The sequence below is a fragment of the Anser brachyrhynchus genome (assembly GCF_964034855.1).
Source record: "Anser brachyrhynchus genome assembly, chromosome: 10".
NCBI lineage: Eukaryota > Metazoa > Chordata > Aves > Anseriformes > Anatidae > Anser > Anser brachyrhynchus.
The window spans coordinates 4,086,530-4,099,875 of record NC_137705.1 but is presented as its reverse complement, the minus strand read 5'-3'; the positions used below and the strand labels follow the sequence as shown (position 1 = coordinate 4,099,875).

The 13,346-nt window shown below is 46.1% G+C and overlaps 1 protein-coding gene across 2 annotated transcripts in view; it reads left to right on the top strand.

Moving 5' to 3' along the window:
* Positions 1–5,982: 5,982 nt before the first annotated feature.
* Positions 5,983–13,346, top strand: part of PPP4R2 (protein phosphatase 4 regulatory subunit 2) — a 28,730-nt gene continuing 21,366 nt past the window's right edge. The window contains exons 1-2 of one of the 2 annotated variants that reach the window (XM_080606985.1): positions 5,983–6,289; positions 6,939–7,020. In XM_080606985.1, coding sequence (XP_080463111.1) covers positions 6,256–6,289; positions 6,939–7,020 — 116 coding nt within the window. In that variant the 5' untranslated portion in view covers positions 5,983–6,255. Of the gene's footprint in view, positions 6,290–6,721; positions 6,774–6,938; positions 7,021–13,346 lie in introns of those variants that run through there. The other variant, XM_080606984.1, reaches the window with a different exon arrangement.

Below are 13,346 nucleotides of genomic sequence, written 5' to 3'. Positions count from 1 at the left end.
TTCCCAGGCCTTCCGGATCTATTAAATGATCTTCAGCGATTTCCTCAGAGGAGGGATGTGATTTGTCTTGAAGTGGCTATGAAGTACTTTTAAATTAAATAATAAATACACAACTTTTTAGTGTCTTTTTTTTTTTTGTATCGTGCTGGTGTTCCTGCAACTATTAACTTAATAAAAACACCCAAACCCTAACCTCCTCATGTAAATCCTATGATGTATATTGATATATAATTCTTTTCTGAAGATCTTAAATGGGTCTTGAAACAGGGTTCTTCAGATTTTCTTAGGCTCACTCTTCATATTCTGCTGCATTGCACTTGATATTGAATTGCTACAGATTATTTCAAAGCGTGCTAATCAATTTCGGTTCAAACTGAGTTAAAAAACCTTACAAATTGCTGTCACACATCAGTGAATGAAATTAAGCCAGGTTCGGTCAGGAATCTCTAGATACCTAATGTAAGCTTCATTACTGAAAGTAAAGGTATCTGCTGATCGTACGTCTTACGTTGTTGCATTCAGCATTACAGCTATTGATCTGTGCCCAGGGCTTTGATGCTGTATAATTCCGTGGAAATTTTCAGGACTGTTAGAGACCTAAAGCTCAAGAATCAGGTTTTGGTTGTTGGAAAGACCTTCCAGGGCAGTGAGGAAAAGCAGCGCACCTGAGCCCCTGCTGCTGCCGCGGGCAGTAATCCTCCCTTCCCCTTCTTCCCCCGAGTGCCGCTGCTGCTTCCCCGGTGTTAGCAGTCCGGCCACGCTGCTGCACGAGAGCTGCTGATGGTGTTGAGTTAACCTTGCAAAAGGAATAGTTTTCAGCTGGCTCAGTGCAAAGGAAAGAACTGGAAATGCAAGAATGCTCTTTTTGGGGAGTGCGCGTTAATCTCTTAAAGATCCATCAGAACTGGCAACATTGGCTTCTGTCTTTTGTCTGCATAGTGTGTCACGGTTATGTTGCTGTAACTTGGTTTCCAGTTAGTTCTAATTTCTGTTGGTATTTTAGGAAGATGAGAACGTGGAAGCACATGATAATGCCATATAATTTGTATGTTACGTCTCTCTTCCTTCAGTACTGATGAGTATGAACATAATTCTTATCAAATCAATGCTTGATCTGAGCTTCTCAAGTGTAAGGTTTTTTTTATTTTTTATTTTTAAATGAGATTTGTCCAACTGCATCAGGCAGAACTGGATTCATATCGCTAAGATATTAGACCCGGTCCTGCTCTCTAAAAATTCTAAATAAATAAATAAATAAATCTAAAATAGGCTTTATATAAACTTAGTGCCAAAAGAAAAAATCTGGATTGGAAAATGATTTCTCATCATTCTGTTGTTATAAGTTTAAAAGCACCACATCTCCTTTGCTAACGTGAGTTTTTTCATTGTTGATTCTCAGTAAATACTCCACAAGCAGCATTGGGGATTTACACAAAATGAAATCGTGCTCTCTGTGTATGCTTTATTACAAGGCGTGCCAAATACCTTTCAAAGAGTAATTAACATTTCTGTTTCATTAATGAAGAAACTCAGGTATGATTGCCTAACTCATTTGGTTGAGATCACACAATGTATTAATGATGAAACCACACACAAGTTTTTTTTGTCTTCCAGGATTATATTTGAATGTTTCTCCTTTGAAAATAGAAGGGAAATAATGAATTGCTGTGAATCGAAATATTTTTCAGTTAGCTGTGGGGATGTGGGTTTCAAAACATGCAGGCCTCCCCTAATGTGAGCTTCATCCTAAAATGCATTTGAAATAATCTTTGTTACCACCCAAACATGCAAAGTCATTTGTGTGCTCTCTCTGCCTTATTTCCAGAGAAATAATTATGGTTTTTATTTTGTTCCTGCTCCAGAGGAAATGATTGTCCTCTAAGAAAGAGGTAGACACTATTTGTATATCTTTAAACATTTTCCCTGAAACACAAAACAAACAAAAAACCCACAGTGTTTTCATTTAATTTGCAAGTCTGTGGTTAAATTTCCAAGACTTCTTGATGCCATAGTTCAATGTTTTTATTTTTTGTTTCTAAAAAAAATCTATTTCAATGAAAATGTCTTTCCTATAGGAAACAAAAAGCTGTTGGAAGTATATACTTTAAAAAAACGGTCTTTTATTAATTCTAGTGGAGGAAGGAAGGAGGAGAGGGCTGAAAAACAGAAAGCATTTTCTCTTACTGTTCCTGTGGTAAGAGGAAGGAGGAGAAACGACAGGGAATATGGCTTTACTATTTATTTTCTACAAGTTGGGGAATGACACTTTTAAAAATGAAAGATTGCTGTCTCTTTGAAATACCCTTTGCACTGAAAAAGCAAGTTTTTATAGATTTATGTACACATTCTATATCAGTGAGCAGTATGGAAAAGAGGACTAAAAAAAAAAATGACAGAAATTAGACATTTTCTGTTGTGGCAGTGCCTGCAAGGATTCAAAGGCATATTGAACTGTATAACTGAAATTTCTCCATAAACTGTTTTTCCAGATCTTAATAAGCATTGCTTTCCACAGTCTACTGGTATCTTCAGAACATAGTCAACTTTTTAAATGATTCTGAAGAGGGCCTAATCTAGTCAAATGTCTATGCTTTGTCATTTTAATAAAAATTGCTTTCAGTCCAAAGATACTTGTAACCAGCACATTTTGTCAGTCTTCCAAAAAATTTGGTTTTGTCTGGCTAACAGTAAGGAAGTGGGCATGATCTCACCAACGGCAGTGGTTTAATTAAGCTTATCGAATGGAGCTACTGCCTAAATGGCAGGCCATCGTTCAGTGTTCCTTATGTGTGACTTACGTATCTGTGAAAATACAAAATGTTGTCATTCTTACTTGGTAAAAATAGATTTGGAACTAGAATAGATTTGCTTTCTAGTCTGAGCAAGTGGAAAGGAAGTTCATTGATAATGAGGAGTCAGTGTTAGCATACAGTTGGTTTGACTCTTGGGATTCTCTCGCACTATGAAATAAAGATCTTCCTTCAGTGTCATTCCCCAACATCTTATTTAATGTACCTTGCTATTAAATAAAATTATATGACATGTAAGTGCTACGCTCTTATAATACAAGTCCACTTTTTTCAAAACAGAAGTTAAAAGGATTGGAGTGAAACCAGTGAAACCATTCCCTATTGATTGAATCCTGCCAAAAGTATTATATTAACTTGTATCTCACTTTTAGAGACAAGATCTGAGCGTGGTGGCCCCTGTTGGGTTTACCTATCCTCAGAGCAGCATCTGTTACAGCGCAGTGCCAATGAAATTCATAACTTGACAGCAGTGGCACAGAAAGTTGGAGGGCTGCAAGCATGCCTACCACATTGTGCAGCATTAGAATCAAACGTTCTGCTACTGCTTTTTACTTTCTGCATGCAAAGAAGTAACTCTAAAGTGCTTAGTAAATAGGTCGAGTGTGTTTTATTCTATTACAAAGTTAGTACTTAGTTCCATGTTCCTGTGCAGAACATAGAACAAGAATTTAGATAAAAGTTTTTTTTCAACTTTAGTGAAGAAATGCAATGTTTTACCAGTTTAGGACACTCTAATTTGTATCCTAGGGTTTTTAAGTAGGTTGTAGAAGTGCACTGGTCTTTAAAATGTATGTTTATGCCTCTCTAGGCTTGTTTTGGCTGGTGGAATTCTTTAAGAGCAATCGTGCTGGGAAATGCAGTTTCTTGGGAAAAACTGAAAATTGAGAGCACGTGACCACCTCCAAGAATTATTACAGAGAGCAAGCCGGGCTGTGGATGTGAGCTGATGTGGTATCTGAGCGGAACTGCGGTCAGCTGGGGTGTAGAAGTTATTTAAGAGAAGCTGTGTTTTAGGAAAGGTATGTTCTCCACTCTTTTGTTGTAGTTAAGGTTGCAAAGGTAAGCTGTTATTTTTGCTGCTTTAATTGGACTTTGACACCTCTTTTAAAATAAAGGGGACCTCAAGGAAAAGAGCACAGAGTAACTTGTAATCTGAGTTGTATTGTCCTTTTCTATCATCAGTGTACCTGCGTGCACTTAGCACTTCTGTTTTTCAGGCCAATATCCAGTATTTGCTTTGAAACCTTCCCCTGTCCTGTCAACTCTTCTCAACGCAGCATATTCCATGTTGAAGAGATTTTTCACTTGCTTACCATGTGGAGTACCAACTGATGTTTTAGGGGAGAATGTTGTTAATACTGTAGGGAGGATATTATTGTCTAAGTATCAAAGCAGATTAATGTAGTTTCAGTTGACAGAGACTTCTAACGCTGGAAAGGCGAGCATACCACCGAGGGTATGACGCAGAAGGAGTCACAGTAGAAGAGCTGCAAGGGCAAGATAGCCAATAATAAAACTGGTAACAGTATCCTTGTTGGCTAACTTAGGGACAAACAACTCTAGGTTCATTTGCCTTCTCCCTAACTCTGCCCTTACTAATTCTTTCATTGTATCTCTGTGATGAGCAAAGTGGTCAGAAGAAAAATGACAGCTAAATTCAATATGGTTTTAATGCCATCTCATGCAGTGTGCTGTTTGTTTGTCTGGCCTAGGGTTTCAGTCATATCTTTGTCTCTGATCATTTGTTTGCTTAACAGAGTGAGTTAATGATGCTGCCTGGCTGCTAGGGAAATAGGCAACACAACGGACATAAAAGTAAGTAAAAGTGCCAAATCTTAAGTATTGTTGGGACTTTTCATGTAATTGACGTCCAGTGGGGAATACCATTTTCCTTTTTAGAAGCTGACAATTGATCCATGGCATCAAAGGGACAATTCCTTTGTAAAACACTTAGGGCTTGAAAGCAGCGCTTTAGAAAGCTTTGAGCTATGGCATGTTGGTCAGAGAGAGCCCCGAAATACTAAATCTGACCTATCCGTACCTACCCCAAGCCATTTTTGGAGTCAATAGAAGAGACTTTTCCTAAGCTCCCTGTGGCAGCACAGTGCTCAAGGGCAGCAGCTCCATGCTCCTCGAGGTGCCTTGAGCGATAGGGCCCATCCCCTGCGGCTGGCTTGTTCCACTGCTGCTGCTTCTCCCTCCTTTGGGCCAGAGGCCCAGGGGACTGCAGTAACTCCCCTCTGCCTGACCAAAGCCTTCACCAAGAGCCCCAAACTTTTTGTAAGGTATGTGTGTTTTCACAATAGTATGAACCAAGGATTTTGTACAGCACAGTTGTGAGTATGAAACCATAAATAACTTGGATTAGTATTTTATGTAGGCTTCCTACAGTCAAAGAGACCTGAAAGGTTCTTGATTTTAGAAGGCATACTCTTAATGTATGCTTCTATATGATGAAATTGCCAGCAGAGACCACTCATTCCACATCTGTGCTCATTCCTGCATGCTGAAATCAAGACAAGGCATCACAGAAAGTTGCTCGCAGCAGGGCTGTGCTTGCCATGGGCTTTTAGCCCTTGTGGTGGTCCCTGAGCCAGGTCATCGTGCTGCGATGGATGCTAGCTGCGTTTCCACCCAGGGCAGCTGTGTCAGAGGCTTTCTGCCTCGTTGTTGTGCTGCACCTGAAAGGGAGGAGAAGGTGGCACAGGCCTTGACCTAGAGACAACATGGGGACCCCTTCAGGCCTTGGGAGCCCCTTGGGCATTAGGATCCCTTTGGGTTGAGGCTGTGGGGTTGGAGCAGGAAACCTCTGTGCCCCCAGACCCAGCCCAGCTCTGTACCAGGATTTTACCTCACAGCAAACCACCCCAGCTGCCGTACGCCTAGAAAAACAGCCGGGATTGCTCTTTGGCTACCTTACTTACAACTTTTTTTTCAAAAATGAGTTTTCCCCTTTCCCTCCTGGCACAGCCCCGCTCCCCACCGGCCTCACCCCAGCCCCGGGGCTGGAGGCAGCCGCCCGCAGCCCCCGGCCTCCCGCAGGGCTCCCTCCTCCCGCGGGGACCCCGGCCTCGGTGAGGACGAAGGAGGAGCCCCCGGCAGGGCACCGGCGTGAGGCGAGGCCGGCCGGGAGCCGGTTCCCTCCCTCAGGGCCGCGGCGGCCCCGCCTGGCGGCGGGAGGAGGAGGAGGAGGAGGAGGCGGAGGGCGGGCTGGCGGGGCCGCGCACGGGGACGGCCCGGGCGCCATGTTGGAGGCTTGCTGAGCCCGGGTTCTCTCTGTGTGTGTGTGTGTGCGGGTGTGTAAGGGCGGGTGAGTGTGTGTGTGTGTGCGGGTGTGCGAGCGTGTGTAAGGCCGTGTGAGAGACCCGGCTCCTGCGCGGGGTGCGGCGGGGCCGCCGGAGGGCAGCGGCGCCGAGCGCGGCCGGGGAGAAGCCCAGCGCGGATCATGGATGTCGAGAGGCTGCAGGAGGCTCTCAAAGGTGCCGCCGGGGCTTGGGGCGGGCGGAGCGGGGTCCTCACGGTGACGGGAGGCGGGAGCTGAGCCCCGGGGGAGCCCCTGCTCCTTCTCCCCTTCCCCGGGGTGAGGGCCGGGGGCTGCTCCTGGGGGGGGGAGACGGGAGCCCAGGGGCGGCCTGTGGGGAAGGGGGGGGCCGATATCCTGCCCTGGAGCCCCCCCCGAAGCCCCCCGGGCTGTGCGAGGGGCGAGCGGCAGCAGGGGGAGGCCGGGGGCCCGTTGCGGCTCCCCCCGGCAGGCCCGGGGCTGCCCCCGCCTGGGGCCGTGCCCTGCGCCCCCCCGTCCCTGTGCGCAGCCCCTCGGCACCCCCAGCCCCTCGCCCCTCGCCGGCAGCCCCCCGAGGAGACCTGGGGCCCTTCCTTCTCCGCGGGGGCCGCTCCAGAGAAGTTGCCGACCAACTTCTGCTGCTCGGATGCGCGCAGCTTCTCCTCATGAGAACACCGAGCGCTGTGCGGGCTTGGGGAGTTGGTGGAGCTGCTGGCGTTGTGAAACGTGGGGGTATTTTGGTGGGAGTTGTGCCAGTTGTTAAAGCAGTTATTGTGGTTTTTAACTGTGATTTTTTTTTTGTTCTGTTTTCTTTCTCTGTTCTTCTTGTGTCATCCTCGTGCCGACAGACTTTGAGAAGAGAGGGAAGAAGGAAGTGTGTCCAATACTGGATCAGTTTCTTTGTCATGTTGCTAAGACTGGAGAGACCATGTAAGTGCGACTTTTTGGTGATCCTCAGCTGTACCTTGTAGGATTCCTGACTTTTGAGTGAGGGGCTACCTGGATTCTCCTTTTTGTGTCTGCAGCGTGATTTTTGAGCTAAACAAGCTCACCTTGGTTCTCACACTAACTTTGGACGGGCTAGCTTCGTGTGCTGGTAGGTGGCTTTATCCGATGGAGGGGACTTTTGTGCAGGCCGTGCTGGGGGTATCGGTCAGGTTTTACTGATCCTGCCCCACACAGCACAGCTGCTGCTCGCTGTGTTTGTGTGATGGGCAGGGGGGTTCAGGTGGGAAGTTAGCCGCTTGTTGTCGGGGCTGCGGTAACGCCTGCTGTGCGCAGCGGCCAGCAGCACGGTCTGCGTGACCACAGGCACGGCTCAGCTGTTCCATCGCCGCTTCGCGTGACGGACACGCAGTGCTGGCCATCATCTGAGCCCCTTTGGCCAAGGGGGGAACCGCCAGGAGGGGAGACCAGGAGGTGTTTTCTGCCGGGGAGGCACAAAACTCGCTCCCCGCTTAGTGCTGGCGCTCGTTCGCTTTCCAGCCTGCCGCGACCCTTTGCGGGGCCTTCCCCTTCCCCTTCCCCTCCTTTTCCCTTTCCCCTTCCCTTTCCCCCTTCCCCCCCCCCCCGCCGCGCCGTGTTCGCCCCGGGCCGCCCCGGCCCACTTCCTGTAGCTCACTATTTGGCAGGAAGCGGGCGGGCCCCGCCGGGTGCGGCGTGCGTGTGCTCACTTTGTGGCACCCGGCCTGCCTCTGCCCCCGCGGCCTGGGGCCGGGGCCGGGGCCAGGGCCAGGGACAGGGACAGGGCCCTGCGCCGCCTCCCCCCGCCGGGGGAGGGCTGTGCTGTGGCTCCTTCAGCCCCTCCAGCCTGTAACAGCATTGTTTTTTTTTGCTAGCCCTGTACAATCGCTGGTTGTGAGCGAACACCGAGCCCTGAGGTGCACTTTGCTCCTGGAGCAGGAGGCTCTGGCCCGGCCGCCAGGCCTGGTGGTGTGCTGTGCTCCCAGCGTGCGCCTGCTCCGCTGCCTCCTTTGGGTCTGTGTCACATGCAGGATTTTTATCCTGCTCAGAAATATTTTTCAGGCTGTTTTCCTTGTTTCTGCCACCAACACACGTATTCCAAAGCATTTTTAAAAAGTGAGTGTAAAGGAGCACGTCCTTTAGAAAATTCCTCCCCAAGTGAAACTTGGAGTTTGAATAAACTTCGTTTTATTTCCATTGGGAAAATCTGGATTTTCTTAAAAATACTGTTTGATTATTACAAACTGTGGCTTAAACCTCAGCAGGAGTCAGAGGAACTCCACGCAGGCTCTGGCCTTTTGTGTTTTCAGGGTTTTATTTGGATTTGTTTCCTTTTTTTTTTTTTTTTTTTTAAGTCTGTACCATTTTTGCAGCATTCTCAAACCTTTCAGTTACATTACATTGTTTCTAAAAAGCGTCAGACATGAGCATCAGCAGTGTTCAATGTAAGCTGGAGACAGACATGGAAATGCTGTTCCAGTACATCTGATTTGCTTCCCATTACCTATTAACTTCTATTTCTTCAGATAATATGCTTCTGTTTTCAGTAACATGTTGTGCGTCTAAGTAACAGGAGGAAATTAGTAAAAATTAAAATGTCATTGTGGACATTCATGTAAAGACTGGTGGCTGGTAATACACATTTATAAGAGCCTGGTGTATATTTAGGCTAGTACCTCTTGACCACTGTGATAGAAGTGTTGTAAGTGTTCCTGAATACAGACCTACTAAATGTGTCAATTTAAAATGAGCTAAATATTCTTTATTTCATGTTGTGCAAAAATAATTTTAATAGAAATCCAAAACAGTAAGACATGGATTGTCTGGGAAGCTGAAGTCTAAGAACATGATTTATAGTAATGTTAGTTAGGATTTTTATGAAGTTCAGAGCTCAGTTTGAAAAAAAAAAAAAGGTGATTAAGTTGGGTAATTGCACAGTTTGCAGACTTACTGAAAAACAATGGGTCTTATTCAGCCACAGCCTGTTCCTAGAGTAACAAACAAAAAGTACCCGCACAAGTGAGGACCAAGGCAAATAAGGACAAGTGAAACGTGAAGTATTTTTGCTTTGAGTTATTGTTTCTGGTGGCGTCACGTAGTGCTTGTGGAGGTTCGCTCTGCTCTGTAACTTGCTCTGACGACTGCTGGTTGTGTTCTGCGGTCTCCATCCTGGGTTAAAATGCAACGTTCTCGCCCCTCATACCTCTTCCTGACGTGGTTGCAGCAGACCTTGTAAAATAATTGATAAAATCAGTTTGAAAGGATGCTAATAAAGTAAACAAACGTGATTTTGAAGGTTCTCCCAGCAGAGCGATCGTGGCAGACCTAACTTGCTCGACAGACTGGAAGCACAGTCTCTCTCCTGTAAGGCCATCGGGTGCCTCCCTGCCCCTGTTTGTTTCAATGTGCTTATTCATCTCCGGGAGTTAAGAACAGGTACATGCAGGTTCAGGTTAGGCTGTAATTTTACCCTTGTTTCTCTTGGCAGCGGTCTTGGCGAATACAGCCCTTGTATCGCTGCTTCACTTGTGCTTGTTCAACTGTTTATGTAGCTGCGTGGTAACCTAGAGCAGGAAAGTGCTCGCAGTTGTAACTTTCTCCTTGGCACTGGTGCTTTTAGCAGGGATCAGTTCCCAGACCCAGCTCGCCGTGCCCGTGGTAGCTGCAGCTATGTCAACACCGTGGCTGCCGAGGCGGTGCAGGGGAGGGACAAAGGGTGAGAGCCGTGTGAGCCAGCAGCGCAACCGTGATAAGGCCCTCCAGAGTATCTTTAGTAATAAAGTCTTTTCCATTTACACTGAAGATTTGGAATAAAAATGTTGCTAAATTTGGTCACCAGCGGAAATTTGGATGTTTTGTCAGTACCTCGCAGTAAAAGCGCAATCATGCAACCACCTGTGTTAAATTCATCCATTTGGAGTCTAAGACTATCTTCATGTGCATAGTTAACCATTCACTTAATTTGCGAGATTATGAGCAGCATTTACAAAAGCCGGTCTAAACGTCCTTTGGTATATCTCAACAGGAGCAACAAATGGATTGCTTGACTGCTTTGCAATAGTTGACTGCTTGACTACTTTGAAAGTTTGGTTTCTTAACAGTTAATATGGTAAGACTTTAGCCTCAGGTGGGATGTAAAGTATATGGCTCAAACCTTTTTAATCCTGTGTTGAGTTTTAGGATATATATATATATATATATTTTTTTTTTAAGGGAGTTATATATTCCTTAATTGATCTGACTTTACTAAGACATTAACATGGGTTTTCCTTGGCGAGACCAAGGAGAGTCAGGGGAGGATCGTTACAATGTGTTTTTCTATAGATCGTAAAGGATCAGCATGACTTGCAAAACTGAATAAGGGGAAGAGACGAAATTTGTTATTCTTAATACTTCACTGCATCTAAAAGACTTCTTTAAAAATAGGATATATTTTTGTGCTTTTATTTTTTGCATAAAAATTACTTTTTATCTTTTTATCTATTATTTCGAAGGTATAAACAGATTTAAAAGGCGGTACAAAAATTCACAACGCTGCAATGCTAGGAGCAGAATACAAAAGTGAAGTACAGTTTTTATAAAGAATTACAGAAATAGAAACGGAAATCACCAGTGTCTTGCCTTTAAAGTTTTCTCTTACCTTTTAGGAAGTTATCTTGGATGTAAAATCACTCTGCCCCTTCAGTAGCAAAAATCCCATTTATTTTGGTTCTTCATGAAGAAGATCCAATTTGTTTCTTACTGGAATTTTCCTTTGGTACTAAAGTTAAAAATAATATGTAGAAAACAAATGAGATCAAATAATCATTCGTCAATTCTTTCCGAGTTTTCCCTGTTCCTGCCCTAGGGCAGGCAACTTCCAAAGCACAGTTTTAACGTCTTCCTGTAATGCAGGGTATAATACAGGTCCTTACTGACAGTGAAGGAATGCAGAGATGTGTAGTAAGGTACCAAAATACAGAGGAGGACAGTATATATGCAGAAGTGATGAACTAACATAGTTCTCTGCTTCAGCAGAGAATACTCGGCCTGGCCAGGGCGTAAGGTAGTGACACCAGTTTGTGCCCTGGATGCAGAATAAAGAGCCGTTCAAACACACTGACTGCACATTCCTTTGTGTAGACAAATTCTTTCCTCCGAGTTTTCCTAGAAGATCTGAAATGCTAGTCCGTACCTCCTCTAAGGCTGAGGGCAGAAGTTGTCACTTCACTGGTTCCCTGGAGGATCAACGTAACTACAGTTCTGCAAAGCGTCTTGGAAATACGTGTGGTTGTGGAGCAAAGAGGAGCACCTTCAGCGTCACCGTGGAGTAACGGAAATTGGAGAGGACTCCTGGAGGGTGGCCAGGCTGACCAAGGGGAGCAAACTCCCAAGTCAGATTGGGTGGCTCAGGTTCCGTTTTCTCAGGAAGGTCTCCAGTGATGGCAGTTCCACGGCCTGCGTTTGTTGACTCGCTGTTTGACCGCTCACCGTTTGTCCCGGTGCTCGTGGCTCCCCTCCTAACCGGCTGGGATTCTCCTCGCAGCACCTGGCTTGCAGATGCACCAAGTGACGTTCAGCCTGCTGTCCCAGCACCCCAACTCCGTCCCGTGGAGCTGTTACCTCGCTGCCACCTGCCCCTGACGTGGCATGGCCTTACTCCGTTCTAGGGGCAGGACTTCGGGTTCAGACACCCCTGACCGCTGCTCTGGGGGCTGGCTGCCCGCCGAGCCTGTAGCCGTGCAGTGAAGCTGCCGAGGTGCTGCGGGGGGCAGAGCTGTGCGTTCTGCTGGTGTCCCGTGAAGCAGGGTTCGCTGGCCTGCCCCCGGCCGCCCCGAGCGGTTCCGTCACAGAAGGCAGGGCGCTTGCTCGGGCGTGATTTGCTGTTGCTAAATTACATAACCGTAACTCTCAGTTACATAACCACGGTTCTCTCCAAGATAACAGCAAAAGGCGTTTTCAGGCCTTTTGATGCTGTTTCACGTACCCTGCGTCGCAGAGTGAATTTTCTGCCTGTTCCTTCTGAGTGCAGGTCTTCGACTTGGATCCCTCCAGCTTTTATTTTGTTACAGCGGTGAAATAGTTGGTCGTCTGCTGAAGAGGTTTGAGTGGAGATGGTAGCAGGGAGTGCACATGGGAATAAATTCCTGCTCTCAGCTTCAGTGTTTTAGGGATGTGTTCTGACCTTCTGCGCAGTAATTTGTTACAAGCATGTAAATGTTTATAGCTATATTTCTTTTAGCTTATTTAGCGTGCTGAAATGTAAGTCTGTTTTTTCTGTGAAGAATGTTGTTGGGCTTTATTTGACTCTCAGTTTTGTTGCTTAACATGTGAATGATAGGGTTTTTTTTTTTAATAGTTTGGAAATCTTGCTCTGATTTGGAGGCAAATCATTATCTAGAAATCTTTAGAAGTAGTGGAGGAATGTAATTCCTTATGAACTTTTAAAAATGAAATAAGGCGATTCTCAGTTTCCTGCCATAATAAACAATCTAGTGTGTTCTGAAAGGAGCCTGTGTGCCTTTGTTAGCATAGGCCTCTTCCATTTCCATGGTCATCAGTGAAGTGATAGAGGAGTGAGTAAACTTCCTTGTGTTGCTTCCTGCTGTTATTCCCCACCAACTCCCACTCCACTCACACTGCGTTTTCTGCCTCGGAACCCACTCGTGCCCCCAACGGACTGGAAACCCAGTTGAAAAGCCTGCTGGTTTACCTTCAGGGACTGCGTGCTGCTGTTCTGTTTTAATTTAAATGCTGCCACTCCTTATCTGTTGGGAGTGGGGTTTGTGGTGCAAAGGTCAGACTCCCAGTGTCAGATGCGCATGATGAACTGATCCTAACAAATTTAGTCTCTCTATGAACTAGACGTGAAAGGAGGAACGGAAGGCGAGATCCTGATGGTGCTGACTTTTTGCAGTGGCTGGGCTGTTGTAACTGCAGATGTAGCTACGTGCATGCAGGTTTTCCTTGGTGCATACGTCGTCGTGTGCTTAGCAGCAGGCGTTGTGCAGGCAGTTCGCTGCTGCTTTGCACAGGAAGCCACCCCGCCGTTATTCTGCACCACTTAGCGTAGCTGCATGTGCTTTTGACCATCACCTTTAATTTTCTTCTGTTGTCCTTCTACTCAAGCTCAGTTCCACACTCCTTATTCCTCTATCAGTTCTTACCCTTACCACTTAGTGCTGTTTCATCACATCTGCGCTGCCTCAGTTTTATCTTTGTTTTCCAGTGGGCCTCAAGTCGACCGTTCTGTGGTGGCTTTGCTCGTTGTTATTTAATGTAAGCACTTCCCCAGACCACTGGGTGTTGTCCTA